This window comes from Ranitomeya variabilis, chromosome 4 (genome assembly GCF_051348905.1).
Source record: "Ranitomeya variabilis isolate aRanVar5 chromosome 4, aRanVar5.hap1, whole genome shotgun sequence".
NCBI classification, from domain to species: domain Eukaryota; kingdom Metazoa; phylum Chordata; class Amphibia; order Anura; family Dendrobatidae; genus Ranitomeya; species Ranitomeya variabilis.
The window spans coordinates 253,419,649-253,441,622 of NC_135235.1; the positions used below are offsets into that span (position 1 = coordinate 253,419,649).

Genomic DNA, 21,974 nt, shown 5'->3' on the forward strand with positions numbered 1-21,974 from the left:
TACGATCATGGTGGTAGTTGATCGCCTGACTAAAGCCGCTCATTTTGTTCCATGTACCGGCCTCCCCTCAGCTAAGGATACTGTGTACTTGGTTATTCAGAATGTCTTCCGGCTGCATGGGGTCCCAGATGAGATGATCTCTGACCGTGGAGTACAGTTCACTTCAAGATTCTGGAAGGGGTTTTGCTCTGCACTCAATATTAATGTCTGTCTCTCCTCCGCTTACCATCCCCAGACAAATGGTCAGACTGAGCGTACCAACGAGACGTTGGAACAATATCTAAGATGCTATGTCAGCCATCTCCAAGATGATTGGTTGGAGTTACTGCCGTTAGCCGAATTTTCATACAATTCTCAGAGAGTCTCCACTAAGTTCACTCCTTTCTTTGCCAATCTGGGTTATCATCCATGTATCTTACCTAGGTCTCCGATTAATTCTCCGGTTCCAGCAGTTGAGGAAAGGCTGACTGAGATGAGGCAAAATCTGGAGGTTCTAAAGGAATCCCTAACCACGGCTCAAGAACGTTATAAGAGATCGGCTGATAGATTCCGTAAACCTGCACCCATGTTCGAGGTAGGAGATTCCATGTGGTTATCAACTAAGAATCTGAAGTTAAACGTTCCTTCACAAAAACAAGGACAGAAATTCATTGGCCCTTTCAAGATCAACGGTATTGTGAGCTCTGTGGCCTGCCGGCTGAAGCTGCCTAGGACTATGAAGGTACACCCAGTTTTTCATGTATCTTTACTAAAGCCTGTATCTCCTAATACCTTCCAGGGACGTGTTGTGCCACCTAAGCAGCCTGTGGTGATTGATGGGCAAGAACAATTTGTGGTGGAGGAAATTATTGATTCCAGGATTCGCAGGAATCGGCTCCAATATCTTATAAGATGGCAGGGATATCCCCCTGAGGAAGACTCTTGGGAACCTGTGGAAAACATCAATGCCCAACAGAAGATCTCTCGTTTTCATCAAAGATTCCCTGAGAAACCAAGTCCAGGGTCATCCTGAGGCCGCTTCTAAGGAGGGAGTAATGTCAGGACTCTGAACATTTTGATTACCTTTTGTGCATTACTGCCCTTTTCCAAGATGGCGTCTTTGGTCTCATGTGCACGGTGTCTTCCTGCTATATAACTCCACCCCAGCCTTTAGTCTGTGCTAGAGTATTCTGCCTTGCATCCAGCTTATTACCCTGGCGACTCCCTGGCTTTGCACCTGCACCTGTTCCTGTGAACCTGTGTGGAGATCCTGCTACTCAGCTCTGAGTTTCTGCTGCATACATCGGTTTCCAGTAATCCTCCTCCATCTGGCTGCTTCTGTTTGTTTCCATCTGCATTTGCTGGACATGTAAACTGTTGCTGCTCTGCTTAAACCTGAGATTATCACCCAGGCCTTCCTGGTTGAGCTAAGACATTGCTTGAACTGCCTTATAAGCATATCTATCTGTGTTTGGACTAAACAAGGACTTATTCGTGTCAAGTTTCCTCAAGTACAACTGTGCTTCATAGACTTTCTGCTTGTTTACGTTTTTCCTCTAAAGTTCCTATAGACTGTTAAGCTGCATTTTATATTTACACCAAGTGTTGTGGACTTGAGCTTTGCTCTGCACCTGTTTGAATCACCGTGTGATAATATAGACTTTACCACTTATAAAACTGTGTCCTGTAGTTGTCTTGTTCCACACAAAGAGTCTCCTGAGTTATCCCCTATAATCATTACTCCGACACTCTGGGTACAGGATAATGACGCTGACATTCGGGGTACAGGATAATGGTGCCGACAAGCTGGGTACAGGATAATGACGCTGACACTCAGGGTACAGGATAATGACACTTATGTTTGGATATTCGGTAATGATGCCGACACTCGGGGTACTCGATAACACCGACACTCGGGGTACAGGATAATGACACTGACACTCGGGGCACGGGATAATGACACTGATGCTTGGGGTACGGGATAATGATGCCGACACTCAGGGTACTGGATAATGACACTGACACTCGGGGTACAGGATAATGATAGAAAAAAAACAGAAGTATTCAGCTCACCCATGAAAGTCCAAAAGCTGTGGTTATAGCATCCGAGCAGGGAAAATTATCCGGTACCCAGAGTGTCGGCATCATTACCGAGTACTCTGAGTGTCAGCATCATTTTCGATAATGACACGGACACTCTGGGTACCGGATAATGACACTGACACTCGGGGTACAGGATAATGGTGCCGACACTCTGGGTACCGGATAATGACGCTGACACTTGGGGTACAGGATAATTACACTTATGCTTGGGATACTCGATAATGATGCCAACACTCAGGGTACTCGATAATGACACTGACGTTACAGGATAATGACACTGATGCTTGGGGTACTCTAAAATGATGCTGACACTCGGGGTACAGGATAATGACACTGATGCTCGGGGTACTGGATAACAATGCCGACACTCGGGGCATGGGATAATGACGCTGATGCTTGGGGTACTCGATAATGATGCCGACACTCTGGGTACTGGATAATGACACTGATGCTCGGGGTACAGAATAATGGTGCCGACACTCTGGGTACAGGATAATGACGCTGACACTCGGGGTACAGGATAATGACACTTATGCTTGGGATACTCGATAAAGATGCCGACACTCGGGGTACTCGATAATGACACCGACACTGGGGGTACAGAATAATGACACTGATGCTTGGGGTACTCGAAAATGATGCTGACACTCGGAGTACTCGATAATGATGCCGACACTCTGGGTACCGGATAATGACACTGACACTCGGGGTACAGGATAATGATACTGACACTCTGGGTACCGGATAATGACACTGACACTGGGGGTACAGGATAATGGTGCCGACACTCTGGGTACTGGATAATGACACTGACACTGGGGGTACAGGATAACGACACTTATGCTTGGGATACTCGATAATGATGCCGACACTCGGGGTACTCGATAATGACACAGACACTGGGGGAACAGGATAATGACACTGATGCTCGGGGTACTGGATAACAATGCCGACACTCGGGGCATGGGATAATGACGCTGATGCTCGGGGTACTCGATAATGGTGCCGACACTCTGGGTACCGGATAATGACGCTGACACTCGGAGTACAGGATAATGACACTTATGCTTGGGATACTCGATAATGATACCGACACTGGGGGTACAGGATAATGACACTGATGCTCGGGGTACTGGATAACAATGCCGACACTCGGGGCATGGGATAATGACGCTGATGCTCGGGGTACTCGATAATGGTGCCGACACTCTGGGTACCGGATAATGACGCTGACACTCGGGGCACGGGATAATGACGCTGATGCTTGGGATACTCGATAATGATGCCGACACTCGAGATACTCGATAATGACACCGACACTTGGGGTATTGGATAATCACACTGACACTCGGGGTACAGGATAATGATACTGACACTCGGGGTACAGGATAATGATACTGACACTCGGGGTACAGGATAATGACACTGACACTCGGGGTACGGGATAATGACGCTGATGCTCGGGGTACAGAATAATGGTGCCGACACTCTGGGTACCGGATAATGACACTGATGCTCGGGGTACAGAATAATGGTGCCGACACTCTGGGTACAGGATAATGACGCTTATGCTTGGGATACTCGATAAAGATGCCGACACTCGGGGTACTCGATAATGACACCGACACTGGGGGTACAGAATAATGACACTGATGCTTGGGGTACTCGAAAATGATGCTGACTCTCAGAGTACTCGATAATGATGCCGACACTCTGGGTACCGGATAATGACACTGACACTCGGGGTACAGGATAATGACACTGACACTGGGGGTACAGGATAATGGTGCCGACACTCTGGGTACTGGATAATGACACTGACACTGGGGGTACAGGATAATGACACTTATGCTTGGGATACTCGATAATGACACCGACACTTGGGGTACAGGATAATGACACTGACACTCGGGGCACGGGATAATGACGCTGATGCTTGGGATACTCGATAATGATGCCGACACTCGGGATACTCGATAATGACACCGACACTTGGGGTATTGGATAATGACACTGACACTCGGGGTACGGGATAATGACGCTGATGCTTGGGGTACTCGATAATGATGCTGACACTCGGGGTACAGGATATTGACACTGATGCTCAGGGTACTGGATAACAATGCCGACACTCAGGGCACGGGATAATGACGCTAATGATCGTTGTGCAGGATAATGACGGGGGACAAGATAATTCAGAAACAGAACACAGCAGCCTCTGTGAGGGCCGAGATATATACAAACACCACAATACATTATATCTTAACTGCATTGTTGATAAATAGAATGTACTTACAAAAATGAAGGTTCTTAGCGCAAAAATTGCCCAAATCATGTATGGCCATCAACCATGGCAAGGTGACCCTTCTCTGATGGGAACCTATGCTACTGTCCCGGGCTATTTGCCTACAATTTATGTGGGCAGGTAGGAACCAGCACTAATTAAAAGCACCCTTGGGCTGATGGGAGGAGTGGAGAGTCAGAAAGGAGGCAGTCACAACCTCCAATAGTAAACTGTAAAGAACAAAAAAAAAACTATCCCGCACATATGTTGTGCAGTCATTGCAGCTTGCGCCTGTTCACACTATATGTAGATGCTGGTCAATTTTTTGTATTTTGGGCAGACAAAATAATGAGGCAAACACTTGGGGGGGGAGGATAAAGACGCCGATACTCGGGGTGCAGGTTAATGATGTTAATACTTTACGGGATAATAACACTAACCGTTGGGGGACAGGACAGGGGTGTTTGGGGGTTTTGTTATCACTGGTTATTATTTCTCAGGTATTTGTCGCCACCTAGTGAACCCTTTGTGTGTGTGTGGTTACCGTGAACGTAAGTGCTGAACCTCGTTTGTCACAGCAATTTGAAAAACCAATTCACAAAAATCATAAAGGTTGTCTCCAAATAGAGTTATTCATGAGAGGATTGTGCTGATCACCAGACATGATAGAAGAAATGCTGCATCTTTCCCGCAGTATCTTACCGTCCTCGGGGATCAGGATGTGTCGGATGTTACTGTCCGCACCATATACCATCCATCCGTACGGTCGGACTTTGAACTCAAACTTCTGTCCTCTGCGCAGTCCGGGGATGATGGCGGTGTTCTCATCCACAGGGACAACACCCCACTTCTCCCAGACCGCGTCGGATGCAGTGTGGGTGCGGTAAAAGACGATGTAGCCTTCTATATACTGGGATGATGAAGACGCCTGAAACATAGAGCGATGCATTATTTGCTTGTGCACCTAGGGGCCGGGTTATGGCCACAGTGACTGCTGGACTCTGCCGGTTTTAAAGATGGCTAAATATTTTTGAAGTTTTAACCTGCAGCCACAGAGGTTTTAGCCAGAAGATTAGGGTCCTCCGATCCCTGTTCTGGGGATAGGTGGGGGTCTCATAGTGGACTCCCCATCAAGCAGATATTTACCTTATGTCATATCCCTTTTATTAGAAGAATAAAATGTAATGTAAGCCCCTCCGCTAAGAATGAATGGTGGCCTTTCCCCATGTAGTCTTGTCACCGTTCTCATTGCCAGTCTGTTGTATTTTACTGACATTACAGGAAATTTCCTGACAGCATCCATCTACTGTGAAGCTGTTGAAGTCTTTATATTAGCAGACGGGAGAAATGAACACGTTGGCTTCTCTCACCATCCAGTGCAGGCGTGCCGAGGAGAAGTTGTGCAGCGTCACAGCGTCCAGGAACAGCTCCACACCGGACAATTCATGAACGATCTGACCGGTGTCCAAAGGATCTAAAATGAAAAAAGCAAAACCTTTATCAATCTGACAATCGAGGATCAGTTCTGATGGGAGTCTTCTGGAAACAGTCAGTAAGCCTATGGACAGTGCTGCAGATTTCAGTGCAATCATTCTGCATTTAATATGGAAGAATGAATGGTTTTCCTTGGAACATACAGCAAAGTTATGTGCATCACTCCCATCATGGAGCACACAACAGAGAGGCCACACAATGTATGAACACAGCGCCATCTGGTGTCTGGTAATTGGTCTGGTAATTGTAGTGTTTAACTGCATAAGCCTGCAGCTGCTGTATACTCCACCACCCGTTCTCAACAGCTCGATCCATCAGGCCCAGCATCTTCATCAGCCAAAGATGTCGCTCTCTGTAGTCAGTAACTTTGTAAAAATATCCGTGCTGGCTTGTCCGAGGTCTCCGATCTTCACCTTCAGAACGCTCTGTTCCATGATCTTCATGTCTATTTCCTTCTTTCTTTTGGACAAGCACTAACACTTTCTGTCTCAGGACACATCTCTTCTTCATGCGTCTTGCTCTCTTTATCTACAGTCTCCGTTGTTTCACCTGCCTTTCTGTGTCATTCGATTCTTCCTCCTTCTCTGACGGATCCTTCCAATAGTTCCACGGTTTATTTTTTAGATTCGTCTTTTCTTCCTCATCAGTTTTTATCCATTAATTGGCTTCAGCTTTTGAGGGCAGAGATACATCTTCCCAAAATGTGAGTACATATACACTGTCAGTGTGTGTGTATGAGAGACGAACAGGTGGGTTACTTTTGTGCTCTCTTGTTGAACGCCTTGGTTCTGTTTCGGGGTGTCCTCATATCTGCTTTGTTGCAATGTTTGGACTTGTGCCCACTTCAATCATTTGTTCAGAAGTCGTCTGACTGCAGTTTTCTGTTTGGCTACAACATGGGCCGTCTTTTCTATCCTCACCCAATGCTTTCAGCATTGCATTCACGTGCTCCTGTGTATTCTTTTCTTTTACGATCTACCACTTGTTAAATGAGGTTTAATGTAGATAAATGTAAAGTAATGCACCTAGGACAGAGTAATCCTATTGCTGCATATATATTAAATGGGAGAATACTTGGGACTACAGAACAGGAGAAGGACTTGAGTATTCTGGTTACAAGAAAGCTGAGCAGCAGCACTCAATGCCAAGCAGCAGCCGCAGAAGCAAACAAGATTTTAGGATGAATAAAAAGAGATAAAATCCCACGATGCCTACGTATTGTTAGCCCTCTATAAATCACTGGTGAGGCCACATCTAGAATACGGGATCCAGTTTTGGGCTCCACGTTTTAAAAAGGATATTACAGAAATTAGAATCAGTCCAAAGACGGCAACTAGATAAGGCCGGGTTCACATTACGTTATACGCAGTCCGTTAGACGGACTACGTTACACCGCGGCATAACGCGGTATAACGTAGTCTGTTAACGCCGCCATTAAGCCCTATGTCGGACGCATCACTAGCGCATGCCCACAATGGGCATGCGCTAGCGATGTGCCGTCATTGAGTGACAGACCCTGGGACGCCGGCTGCAGCGTTTCCGGGTCCGTCACCGCTAGCGCAGATAGAGCATCTGCTAGCTCTGTCTGCGCTAGCGCAATCACATTTTGGCACTTGCGTTAACGCAGCCCGTTTACCGTTTAACGCATGTGTTGAATGGGCTGCTTTAACGCAATGTGAACTTAGCCTTATTACAAGGGATGGAGGGTCTCTCCTATATTACACGGGGTGGAGGCCTCATATAAGGAGAGGTTGGAAAAGTTGGGCTGTTTAGCTTAGAAAAAGAGAGGGGACTCAGAGGGGGATCTCATTTAATGTGTAAATATATGTGTGGTCAGTACAAAGGATGGCACATGACGTATTCCTCCGAAAGACCGTTCTGAGGACTAGGGGGCACTCATTATGGGTGGAGGAAATTCTGACGGCTAAACAGGAAAGGGTTCTTTACAGTTAGAGCAGTCAGACTGTGCAATGCCGAACACAAGAGATAGAAATGGCAATGAACATTGCGGGTTATAGCTAAATTAGTGACAAAATGTACATTTGGTGGAGAAAGGGAGAACTTGATGGACCCAGGTAATGTATGTACACAGTGACTGCACCAGCAGAACAGTGAGTGCAGCTCTGGAGGATAATACAGGATGTAACTCAGGATCAGTAACGTAATGTATGTATACAGTGACTGCACCAGCAGAATAGGGAGTGCAGCTCTGGAGTATAATACAGGATGTAACTCAGGATCAGTAACGTAATGTATGTACACAGTGACTGCACCAGCAGAACAGTGAGTGCAGCTCTGGAGGATAATACAGGATGTAACTCAGGATCAGTAACGTAATGTATGTATACAGTGACTGCACCAGCAGAATAGGGAGTGCAGCTCTGGAGTATAATACAGGATGTAACTGAGGATCAGTAATGTAATGTATGTACACAGTGACTGCACCAGCAGAATAGTGAGTGCAGCTCTGGAGTATAATACAGGATGTAACTCAGGATCAGTAACGTAATGTATGTACACAGTGACTGCACCAGCAGAATAGTGAGTGCAGCTCTGGGGTTTAATACAGGAGGTAACTCAGGATCAGTAATGTAATGTATGTACACAGTGACTGCACCAGCAGAATAGTGAGTGCAGCTCTGGGGTATAATACAGGATGTAACTCAGGATCAGTAATGTAATGTACTGTATGTACACAGTGACTGCACCAGCAGAATAGTGAGTGCAGCTCTGGGGTATAATACAGGATGTAACTCAGGATCAGTAATGTATGTACACAGTGACTGCGCCAGCAGAATAGTGAGTGCAGCTCTGGGGTATAATACAGGATGTAACTCAGGATCAGTAATGTATGTACACAGTGACTCCACCAGCAGAATAGTGAGTGCAGCTCTGGGGTATAATACAGGAAGTAACTCAGGATCTGTAATCTAATGTATGTACACAGTGACTGCACCAGCAAAATACTGAGTGCAGCTCTGGGGTATAATACAGGATGTAACTCAGGATCAGTAATGTAATGTATGTACACAGTGACTGCACCAGCAGAATAGTGAGTGCAGCTCTGGAGTATAATACAGGAGGTAACTCAGGATCAGTAATGTATGCACACAGTGACTGCACCAGCAGAATAGTGAGTGCAGCTCTGGAGTATAATACAGGATGTAACTCAGGATCAGTAATGTAATGTATGTACACAGTGACTCTACCTGCAGAATAGTGAGTGCAGCTCTGGAGTACAGTAGAAATTGCAATTCAGAAAATCAAGAGACTGTAAATACTTGACTTTTCCTTATCCTGTACAGATTTTATGTGCTACATATGATTTGTGTAGGATGCATGGAGAGATGATACCTTGTACCACTAGCTTTGCGGATGCAGACACAGCACCTATATTGCTTCTTGCTGTGCAGACATATGTCCCTGAGTCCTGCACAGTCACTCGCTGTAGACATAACGTGTTCTCATTTGTAATTGCATACCTGCCACAAGATACAAGTATTACCATTATATATTGGTCTCCACGTCTTATCTATAAAATCACCGGTAATGACACTTACCTCCCTATGGGGAGTGTTCCCTGGTCTTTGCTCCATCGCACAAAAGGCTTGGGGCTGCCCTGAGCTCCACAAACAAATTTCACCAGGCTCCCTGGTTTTGCAACCACATCAGTTGGTTTATAGGTGAACTGCGGCATCTCTGTAAATAAAAAAAATGAGCTCTCAGGAAACACAACGTGAGGTATAACATTACATATTTCACTTACTAATTATCCTGTACTAATCTTATCCCCATGCTTTCTTGCACTGATCCTGAGTTACATACTGCATTATACTCCAGAGCTGCACTCACTATTCTGCTGGTGCAGTCACTGTGTACATATATTACATTACTGTTCCTGAGTTATCTCCTGTATTTTACTCCAGAGCTGCACTCACTATTCTGCTGGTGCAGTCACTGTGTACATACATTACTGGTTCTGAGTTACCTCCTGTATTATACTCCAGAGCTGCACTCACTATTCTGCTGGTGAAGTCACTGTGTACATACATTACATTACTGATCCTGGGTTACATCCTGTATTATACTCCAGAGCTGCACTCACTATTCTGCTGGTGCAGTCACTGTGTACATACATTACATTACTGATCCGGAGTTATCTCCTGTATTATACCCAAGAGCTGCACTCACTATACTGCTGGTGCAGTTACTGTGTACATTCATTACATTATTGATCCCGAGTTACATCCTGTATTATACTCCAGAGCTGCACTCACTATTCTGCTAGTGCAGTCACTGTGTACATACATTACTGATCCTGAGTTACATCCTGTATTATACTCCAGAGCTGCACTCACTATTCTGCTGGTGCAGTCACTGTGTACATACATTACATTGTTGATCCCGAGTTACATCCTGTATTATACCTCAGAGCTGCACTCACTGTTCTGCTAGTGCAGTCACTGTGTACATACATTACATTACTGATCCTGAGTTACATCCTGTATTATACCCCAGAGCTGCACTCACTATTCTGCTGGTGCAGTCACTGTGTACCATACATTACATTACTGATCCTGAGTCACCTCCTGTATTATACTCCAGAGCTGCACTCACTATTCTGCTGGTGCAGTCACTGTGTACATACATTACTGATCCTGAGTTATATCCTGTATTATACTCCAGAGCTGCACTCACTATTCTGCTGGTGCAGTCACTGTGTACATACATTACATTACTGATCCTGAGTTACCTCTTGTATTATACTCCAGAGCTGCACTCACTATTCTGCTGGTGCAGTCACTGTGTGCATACATTACATTACTGATCCTGAGTTACCTCCTGTATTATACTCCAGAGCTGCACTCACTATTCTGCTGGTGCAGTCACTGTGTACATACATTACATTACTGATCCTGAGTTACATCCTGTATTATACTCCAGAGCTGCACCCACTATTCTGCTGGTGCAGTCACTGTGTACATACATTACATTACTGATCCTGAGTTACCTCCTGTATTATACTCCAGAGCTGCACTCACTATTCTGCCTGTGCAGTCACTGTGTACATACATTACATTACTGATCCTGAGTTACCTCTTGTATTATACTCCAGAGCTGCACTCACTATTCTGCTGGTGCAGTCACTGTGTGCATACATTACATTACTGATCCTGAGTTACATCCTGTATTATGCTCCAGAGCTGCACCCACTATTCTGCTGGTACAGTCACTGTGTACATACATTACATTACTGATCCTGAGTTACCTCTTGTATTATACTCCAGAGCTGCACTCACTATTCTGCTGGTACTGTCACTGTGTGCATACATTACATTACTGATCCTGAGTTACCTCCTGTATTATACTCCAGAGCTGCACTCACTATTCTGCTGGTGCAGTCACTGTGTACATACATTACATTACTGATCCTGAGTTACCTCCTGTATTATACTCCAGAGCTGCACTCACTATTCTGCTGTTGCAGTCACTGTGTACATACATTACATTACTGATCCTGAGTTACCTCCTGTATTATACTCCAGGGCTGCACTCACTATTCTGCTGGTGCTGTCACTGTGTACATACATTACATTACTGATCCTGAGTTACATCCTGTATTATACCCCAGAGCTGCACTCACTATTCTGCTGGTGCAGTCACTGTGTACATACATTACATTACTGATCCTGAGTTACCTCCTGTATTATACTCCAGGGCTGCACTCACTATTCTGCTGGTGAAATCAATATGATTAGCAAAACAGTGATTGCAGCTCTTGAGTTTAGGGCACATCGGTATGATAAAAAATATTGCAGTGGACAAACATTGTAAAGAATTTAGTAGTTATCTGCTTTATGTAATTTCTCAGATTTTTTGCAGGGTTACAGCTGTGACCGTCACTCACCCTGTACAGAGATAACAGCACCGCGACTTGTCCTGTCACCGGCTTGATTGGATGCCACACACATATACACTCCAGCATCCGAGCTCAATGTACGGCGGATAGAGAAGCCATCATCACCAAACTAGGGGTAAGAAGAGGAAATCACCAATAAAATTGAAATCTGCTTTAAGGGTCAATTCTAGACTGTGGGGGAGGTGAGGATTGACAGCCATTCCCTTTTGTAAAGGGTCTTTGAGAACCTTAAATTCACTGATCATTCCCATACAAGTATATTATTGTATTGAGCGCTGGTTCCCGCTGCACTACGATCCTTGCTCTGTACCGTGTAGCGGCTGTTGTTTCTGTCCAGCAGCGCTCCATTCTTCCGCCATGTCACCGTAGGCTCTGGATGTCCTTTGGGTGAAGAGCAGTTAATTACCAGCGGCCTCCCTGCGATCACCACCTTATCCAGCGGCTCCTGGCGAAATTCATCCTTCAGGACTGAAAGAAACAGGAAAGCGCAAGGTAGGAAAGGACAGAAGCTTCTGAGATTGCGGCCATGTCTGATCAGTGGATGCCCGCTTGTTATACTTGCTAAGAAGTGACATTGGGGTATATTGAGAAGAGAAACACTTTTTACAATCTGTCTTACTCTCTTCTACAGGACACACATCAGAGCTATTGAAATTGCAAAATAATTAAAGACCTTCCAGACCTTCGATAGTAATGGAGATCCCAGTCCTGACCCCCGAAATACAGACGCAGACCCACCGTCCTTAGTGCAGACTTTGAACAACTGATTTCAGCCCTAAAGCTTACAAAATAGTGGAAAACCAGGCGTAGCTCCCAACTGAGCATGTGCATAAAGTGCAGCACAGATTGATCTCAACTAAAAGTCGAGATCCTGAGATCAGGAACAGAACAGACATTTATAGGACATTTCAGAACTTTCACAAATTATTCTGAAAACATTTACAGCACATTCTGCGCCCCTGTAGACAAAGCCCATATATCCAGCAAGGACCCCCATCTTCATGTAGCATGGAGCGTGGGAGATGAGTGCCTGGTAAACGGCTACTACCCCACACCACGTTACACATGTTTAGGATGTCATCGCTATCACCCCTCTCTAAGCCTTATGGATCTCATAATCACAATACACAAAGGTAATTTATAAAGAAAAATAATTTTTTAAACACACATCCAACTATTACCTTTTACACCCACACGGCCACCTAAATACAATCTATCCATTAACACATTCACCCAGATACCACCTACCCATCCACAATGTCACCCACCTACCCATCCACAATGTCACCCACCTACCCATCCAGACAGTCACCGAGCTACCAGCTATCCATCCACAATGTCACCGAGCTACCAGCTACCCATCCACAATGTCACCGAGCTACCAGCTATCCATTCACACTGTCACCGAGCTACCAGCTATCCATCCACAATGTCACCGAGCTACCAGCTATCCATTCACACTGTCACCGAGCTACCAGCTATCCATTCACACTGTCACCGAGCTACCAGCTATCCATCCACAATGTCACCGAGCTACCAGCTATCCTTCCACACTGTCACCGAGCTACCAGCTATCCATCCACAATGTCACCGAGCTACCAGCTATCCATCCACAATGTCACCGAGCTACCAGCTATCCATTCACACTGTCACCGAGCTACCAGCTATCCATTCACACTGTCACCGAGCTACCAGCTATCCATTCACACTGTCACCGAGCTACCAGCTATCCATCCACAATGTCACCGAGCTACCAGCTATCCTTCCACAATGTCACCGAGCTACCAGCTATCCATCCACAATGTCACCGAGCTACCAGCTATCCATCCACAATGTCACCGAGCTACCAGCTATCCATTCACACTGTCACCGAGCTACCAGCTATCCATTCACACTGTCACCTAGTCACAACCTATACATCCACACTGCCAGCAAACTACCATCTATCCATTCACACCTTCACCCAGCTGTTAGCTATCCTTCCTGTCACCAGCTACCATCTGTCCATCCACCCTGTCACCCAGCTATTAGCTATCCTCCCAGTCACCCAGCTACCACCTGTCCATCCATGCTGTCACCCAGCTATCACCTGTCCATCCATGCTGTCACCCAACTACCACCTATCCATCCACCCTGTCACCCAGCTATTAGCTGTCCACCCTGTCACCCAGCTATTAGCTATCCTCCCTGTCACCCAGCTACCACCCGTCCACCCATGCTGTCACCCAGCTATCACCTGTCCATCCACAAGGTCACCCTGTTTTTCCAGAGAATAAAACTTTAGAAGGTATGGCTCTGACCTTAGGGTTTTCTATTTTTTTTGTAAATCAGTGAATTGTTCAGTAAGGCCACGTTCACACGGTCGGTATTTTACATCAGTATTTTACGTCAGTATTTGCAGCTAGGAGCAGGTGATAAATACAGAAGTGGTGACGAGTTTCTATACTTTTCCTCTGATTGCTCCACTCCTGGTTTTGGCTACAAATACTGAACGTGTTATCGTGGCCTAACTTTCTAATTTACTCAGTTATACATGAATCCTGCTTGCCGTCAGTGAAAGGAAATATTTTTGGTACCTTTTAGATACTTAAATAGCGTCAGCGAAATATTTCTCATTGCTGAGGATTTGATGGAAATGTATCCTATCTAGACGATCCTCTGTGAGAAACACATGGCCAGCCCAAATCTGTCTGCAGAGCTGATAGTTTGTTGCAATGTGTCAGTGCAGCAGGTAATCATTTTGCAGTGCAGACTGGATGCTATTGTACTGGAGCAATAGTATTCATTATATTGTACCAAACCCTCAGCTCTGCGCTCTACAGATTAGCTGCCATACATGATCAGGAACGTTCCCATTCATTAACACGTAGCAGAGATCTTGAAAATGGTGAGGAATTAAAACGTGAGCTTATTTTAGATTGATGAAGCCATACTTCTTAGCACTGGGCCGCCCCATTAAACTGTGCTTTATAATTAGCAGTATCCGGCTCATTCGCGCTCACGTCCGTCCCCTCTGTCGCCATGTTACATGTAATAATAAAGCCAGCCGCTGAATATTTATTAACACTGACCCCGGGGGTTGGCTCTATAGAAATCCCGTGGGAGCCAACAGGCAAAAACAAAATGTTGACAGCAAACGGAGTGTTAATGAAAGCAGCCGACTGCATGCTTGACAGGAATTAATGACATTGCTAATTAATCAGCTCGTTAGTGATTGTTCTTGGGATCAGCGGAGACATAGGAAAGCCTGGGATGATTGGTTGTATTGTAGGGGCCCGCCTCACATGGCGGCCGGCACAGATCTCGTTGATGTCACTTTTGTAACCATTTCGGCATTTTGGGGCAATTTGTTAATATTGGAACATTTTTATTGAACACCATAACAGCACATAGGGGTCGTCATCAAGCTTTGCACAAACTAAGGGCCAGATTCATTATTGAATTTGCGCCTAATTTTTGTTATCTAATTTTTCCTGAATTTTTTCTATTTTGCTCCAAACTCTTCCCGTCCCCCAAGAGTGATTTGTTGTACACCAGAAAATTCTGCTGAAATGTTGCACACAATTCTAACATTTTAGTGGATCGTGAGACTTTGCTTCTAAAAAGGCAAAATATATTTCTGATTTATAACAAAATTCATGAACAAGGGTTGTGCAATTTAGAAGAATTTGGTGCCAACAACAACGAATGCAGCAAGATAAAGAAGAAAAATAAATGAACTACCCCCCCCCCCCCCCCAAACTAGGAATCAGGTCCTATGACTTTTGTAATGGCATCGTATAAATGAGGGGTAGGTATAGGGGATTCAGAGGTCGCAATTGCACCCAGGTCCTGGGGTCCAAATAATATAAATGGCAGTAGGGCCCGGTTACAGACTTTGCGTTGGGGCCCTAGAGCTTCATGCAACTCCTCAGGGGCCGAGCTTTTCACTGATACAACTACATAAGCAAATAAATAATTGTGTGTTCTTACAGGCGATGGTGAGCGATGCGTTCCTACTCATGGCCGTCCCCAGGGAGTTTCTTGCCACACAGGAGTAAAGCCCTTCGTCCGACTTTCCTTTGATATGCAATAAGAACAGGGAGCCCCCGAGGATGAGGGAGTTGTGGCCTTTGGAGAAGTTGACGGACTCGCCGTTTCGGTACCATTCTATGGTGGGCTCCGGATTCCCCTCGGCGCGACAGTTCATGGTGCCGGGCTGGTCTCGCCGTACAATCAGGTCTGATGGATGCTCGATGATGCGCGGCACGGAGACGTCTGGGCGGGATTTGGGGCCTGAAGAGAAGGATAAAAATCACTAATATTGATTCTAGCTGTAAAAATACAATAAAATAATCATTCATTATCTGCATTATTATTCAAGCAAAAAAATCCAGTACATATAAATCCTCTATTAAGGATTGAACGGTAAATCTGCTTTGTCGGCATTGATTGGTCATCAGCTGTAACTATTAATTTACATAAAAGCTTATATTATTTGGCATCATTGGGATTTGAGAGGTTTCGGATTATCCAATATTCTAGATTATCGGAGTATACATAAAACACATTTGGGACAAAACAGTTACTTGTCATCTTTTCCTAATACCTGCCAAGGATGTGGGTAAAGTGGCAAAATGTCCCCATAACCACACCCTGGCCTTTCTCAGGCCACACCCATTTGGATATCAGGGCATCGCCTAGTGACAGAGCATCCTAGAGACAAGAAACATCCTGGATGTGCCGCTTTCCAGGTGGCTTAGGCGTGTGCCAAACTCTTCCAGGTGTCTCCTCATTTTACAGGAGCCTCAGAGATGTTTTGGGGAAATTTTTAGGTTTGACATAACCTAGAGATATCCCAAATCTATGATGGGAATGTGAATACTAATCAAAGACCTGTGAGCCCAACTGCCTCAATATATACATATATGGAAGGCAGCACATGTACTGAATATCATGGATGCAATTATCAATGACAAAGAAGTAAAAAATTCCAGGAACGCCGAACAGGAAGAACGTTCAGAGAGTAGAGGGACAACAGGGGACAGCTATGACAGGCAGCGGGCGTGCAGGTTTCCTCTGTATGTACAGACCCCGGCAGCTGCTTGGGTGAGGACAATGGCAGGAAATAAATATTGTGATGCTGAACAGAACATTTTAGATACATGTATCATAGCAGTGAAGGCCGTGATCTCCTCCTGGGGCCCCCAGCTGACAGAAAACGACCATTCCCAAAGTTGTCAGGGCATCATCGGAGTAGTAGACTTGCAACAGCTGGAGGGTCACAGGTTGGAGATCATTGACCAAGGTGAACTCTGGACCCACTGTAGATTCCTGGCCATATTGCAAACAGAAACAGAGTAGAAATCACTAAAACAGGGCGCCCCCCACTGTATTTTCTCCCTTATTGCACAGAGCAGTTTTCATATTCTGATGGTTCCATTTGGAAACAGTCTGCAGCTTGTTTAGCTTCATCCCCAGCCAATTAACCAGTGACTGGTACATAAAAGTTCTCTATGTTTCTAGTAGTGCAAAACACAGACACATCCTACATAAGACCTGCCTCTAAAAACCAACAGCAGTGTATAATGTCACTGTTAGGCTCACTAGGTGAGGTGGATCCTCGAATCCCAAGGTCCGGGTGGGCACACAGGTCACAGGCATCAGTGCAGCAGGCACTTAAGGCACGTGGGGAAAGATAGCAGAGGTCCCGGAGACCGCAGACAGATGGCTGAGGTCCTGGAAGACTGGGAACAAGTAGCAGAGCTACTAGAAGATGCAGGCAGACAGGAGATGTTCTGGAGATCGCAGACAGATGGCAGAGGCCCTGGAAGACCGGGAACAAGTAGCAGAGGTACTGGAAGATGTAGGCAGACAGGAGACGTTCTGGAGATCACAGACAGGTAGCAGAGGTCCTGGAAGACTGGGAACAAGTAGCAGAGCTACTGGAAGATGTAGGCACACAGGAGACATTCTGGAGATCGCAGACAGGTAGCAGAGATCCTGGGAGACCGGAAACAAGTAGCAGAGGTACTGGAAGATGCAGGCAGACAGGAGATCTTCTGGAGATCACAGACAGGTAGCAGAGGTCCTGGAAGACCGGGAACAAGTAGCAGACGTACTGGAAGATGCAGGCAGACAGGAGATCTTCTGGAGATCACAGCCAGGTAGCAGAGGTCCTGGAAGACGCAGAAAGGCAGGAGATGTCCTGGAAACCGCAGACAGGTAGCATAGGTCCTGGCAGACCAGGAACGGCTAGTAGAGGTCTAGGAATACCGGGACAAGGTAGTGATGCACCAACAAACTAAGAGTCTTAATACCAAGGCACAGGTGGGTGTCTTGGTAGGCCTAACATAGGCATTGGTAGATCACAAGGAAGCACACCAGGCTACTTGCAAAGCCCGACGGGGAACAGAAGAGGGTTTAGAGGACCAGTGGCAAGGGAGTAGAGCCCAGACCAGGGACAAGTGTGTAACAGATACAATACAGGAAACTCTACAGTACCAAGAGTAAAGGATCTACAGTAGATATAGAACAACAGAACATTAAGAATCTCTACAGTCCGAGTAATACAAGATATAGATGGAGAACTGCAGAAAACTCAGAATCTCCATGCTTCAAGCTACAGTGTAAAGTCTGTGACAGTCATTACCATTAAATTAAATATTCCATCACCACCAATGACAGCAAGATTCTCTACACTCTCAGCGCTACAATAGTTTAAGCGATAGTCAGCTCCATAGTATTAAAATATCCTACCCCCCAGCAGTAAATTATAACCTAGTGTAAGAGTCTCTGCACCCTCAGCAGTATGGGATTTATCACTTCTATTACGAAAATCTGGAATCACATAAAGTAAATCTCCAGAAATATAACTTACCGTATGTTTAATTCATTCCAAATCTTAAAATGTTTCAGCAGAATAAGGGTGCAGTCAGATGGCAGTATAAATCTGATGAAGATCAGAGAGCAGTGCACTGACTGGCCAGTGGTTCTGACCCAATCTTAACAGCTGCATAAAAATACATGAAGCTGTCACACTCGGGTCGGGAGAGCCGCCGGATAGTCCGGGCATTGCGTTCCGATCTCTGTCCAATTCATATGGCCATCTGACTGAGCAAAACAGTGCTAGATTCTCTACACTCCCAGCAGGTTCAGCATCTAAAAATTGCATGTCTCTCTTATCATTATTGGGTGTATGTTGTTAAACTTTCTCATATATTTTCAAAATAACATCTAGCTATCAATTAATGGAAAAATATCTTTCTACTTAGATGCTGTAAAAAACAGGCAGACCAAGATCTATTTTCACACAACAACAACATAATCCAAGGCCGTCAGCAATCCTTTATTGAGCTGAACGCAAAAGAGCAGAAAGCCGGGAGCAACTGTGCAACCAGGGCTAGTCCTGCACAGACTATGTTCTGAATGAGAACAAGTTTCCATTCACTTCTAGCAAGCAAAGATCTTGGGCACTGAAACAAAAGCATATTAGGGAGCTGCAGAACTTTAAAGCGAAGCGTCGTTTTAATTTTTGTTTTTCATAAAACATTTGAGAAAATAAGAAACTTACGGTAGTTATATTTCTTATCAGAGATATTTGCCTCTTTCTCCTCCTGGACTGATCATTTATTCTCAGAACTCTCAATTCACAGGTAAAATCTGTCTTCAGGGAATATATTCCCATTATTACAGTTGGCGCTCATAAAGTTCTATGGAGAAGTGTAACGATCTTTTCCTGAAAACTTGCAGCAGAATGTCTGCATCTACCTCTAGCACTACCTCCACCATCAAATTTTAAAAGCACTAAATGTCATTTCCTATCTCAGAAATATGAATCCTTCACTGAACACAGATTTTTACAGATTTCATCCATGAATTGAGAGTAAAAGATTGGTCCAGATGGAGAAAGAAGCAAATTTCTTTCATAAAATATATCACAAAGTTGCTTATTTTCATGTGTGCTATTGATTTATAAAATAAAAACTAAAAACAACAGTTACTCTGTACATAATGCCCTTTAAAAGGTTCTAGATCCACATACTCTACATTATAGATGAATCTCTATGCTCCTAGCAGTACAGAATCTAGGCTCAGACACAGTGGCATAGCGAACAGGGAGTCGTGACCCTGCAACCATCTCCAGAATCTCCACAATACCTCGCCAGCAGGAAAAGAGACTATTCTATCAAGGTATACAGGCATTGCCTAAAGTGAGATTCTCTACACTCCCAGCATATTCGGATACAACTACTAAACCTAGAGTCGCCATCTCTGCACTCCCAGCAGTATCGTAGGACATAGTGTAAGATTCTCTACACTCCCAGCATGGTAGAATACAACTACTAAACCTAGAATCGCCATCTCTGCACTCCCAGCAGCATCATAGGACATGGTGTAAGATTCTCTACACTCCCAGCATGGTATAATACAACTACTAAACCTAGAATCGCCATCTCTGCACTCCCAGCAGTATCGTAGGATATGGTGTAAGATTCTCTACACTCCCAGCATGGTAGGATACAACTACTAAACCTAGAATCACTATCTCTGCACTCCCAGCAGTATCGTAGGACATGGTGTAAGATTCTCTACACTCCCAGCATGGTATGATACAACTACTAAACCTAGAATCGCCATCTCTGCTCTCCCAGCAGCATCGTAGGACATGGTGTAAGATTCTCTACACTCCCAGCATGGTATAATACAACTACTAAACCTAGAATCGCCATCTCTGCACTCCCAGCAGCATCGTAGGACATGGTGTAAAATTCTCTACACTCCCAGCATGGTAGGATACAACTACTAAACCTAGAATCGCCATCTCTGCATTCCCAGCAGTATAGTAGGACATGGTGTAAGATTCTCTACACTCCCAGCATGGCAGGATGCAACTACTAAACCTAGAATCGCCATCTCTACACTCCCAGCAGTATATTAGGACATGGTGTAAGATTCTCTACACTCCCAGCATCGTAGAATACAACTACTAAACCTAGAATCGCCATCTCTGCACTCCCAGCAGTATCGTAGGACATGGTGTAAGAATCTCTACACTCCTAGCATGGTAGGATACAACTACTAAACCTAGAATCGCCATCAGAGAGGTGTACGTAAAGAATAACCCCTGAACTCCCAGCAATATAGTAAAACAGAGGGCAAAGATTCTCTACACTCCCAGCATTGCATAATACGATTACAGTACCCAGAATCTTAATAGGGGAGGCGCATTTTAGAGAGCACTCTGTGGACTCACAACCCTGTAACAGAACAAAAGGCAATATTCTCTACACTCCCAGCAATATTATACATGTGAAATATTTAGATTAGTGATCCCTGGACTCCCAGCACCAGAGTACTCACCTTGGGGCAGCTCATTTTTTGCATTACACACCATTATAACCATGAATAAACCACAGGTGAGTGAAGACTCCATACTTGATCCTGCCACTCAAGTGTCCACAGAGAATTTCCTGGGCTCCTAAATGTGCACTTCCAGCCTTCACATCCCTGGGCTCAGACTGATTATTCGGACCCTCCTCTGCTTCCAGTTTCTGGGACTTCTGTTTCCTATTTCCTCACAGGGAAGCTGAAGGAAGTGACAAAGGTCCCTCCCATGACAAAGCACAGGACAATGCAAAGTTACTGATTAACTGCTCTCTGAGGGTCCTCATTGTCCGCAGCCTTTGCGCCCCTCACTACTGGCATACTGTGGGTATTGTCCTACTCTTCTAGACTACAATGCATGGGAAAAGTAATGTAATTATGGATCTTAACCCAAAATATGGAGAGAGAGTTTTACACCAGATGAAGTCACACGTCCCCTTAAAGGAAAGCGGTATAGGAGAGTACATCCTGAATACCTTATCCAAGAAGTCAGGGGGAGACACAAAGGGTGCAGAGGATGCATCCCATCCTTGCTGCCTGAGGGGGCCCAAAGGATCTATGTGCCCCATACGGCACCAATCAGTATAAATGGCACATAGTCGGTGACATCTCAGTTCCTGCCCCCTTGCCCGGGAGCTGTGAATTGTACACAGCATATTACAAAACAGCATGTACGGGGGAACTCCAGCAGAATGCAAAAAAGTACCAACAGTGCACCGTACACAGGCAGCATGCAGGTAATGTGCATTTACTAACAGCAGGGAGTATGAAGCAGGGGGTAACATCGACTTTGTGCGTGGCACAGATTGGGATTGCAAAAAAATGACT

The 21,974-nt window shown here is 45.1% G+C and overlaps 1 protein-coding gene across 3 annotated transcripts in view; it reads right to left on the reverse strand.

Moving 5' to 3' along the window:
• ROBO4 (roundabout guidance receptor 4) overlaps positions 1–21,974 on the reverse strand; it is a 131,266-nt gene that overhangs the window by 58,626 nt on the left and 50,666 nt on the right. For 2 of the 3 annotated variants that reach the window (XM_077249561.1, XM_077249560.1), the window contains 7 exons: positions 15,753–16,055; positions 12,091–12,248; positions 11,769–11,889; positions 9,421–9,559; positions 9,215–9,342; positions 5,737–5,840; positions 5,069–5,294 (listed from right to left, as the gene is read on the reverse strand). In XM_077249561.1, coding sequence (XP_077105676.1) covers positions 5,069–5,294; positions 5,737–5,840; positions 9,215–9,342; positions 9,421–9,559; positions 11,769–11,889; positions 12,091–12,248; positions 15,753–16,055 — 1,179 coding nt within the window. Of the gene's footprint in view, positions 1–5,068; positions 5,295–5,736; positions 5,841–9,214; positions 9,343–9,420; positions 9,560–11,768; positions 11,890–12,090; positions 12,249–15,752; positions 16,056–21,122; positions 21,360–21,974 lie in introns of those variants that run through there. The other variant, XM_077249562.1, reaches the window with a different exon arrangement.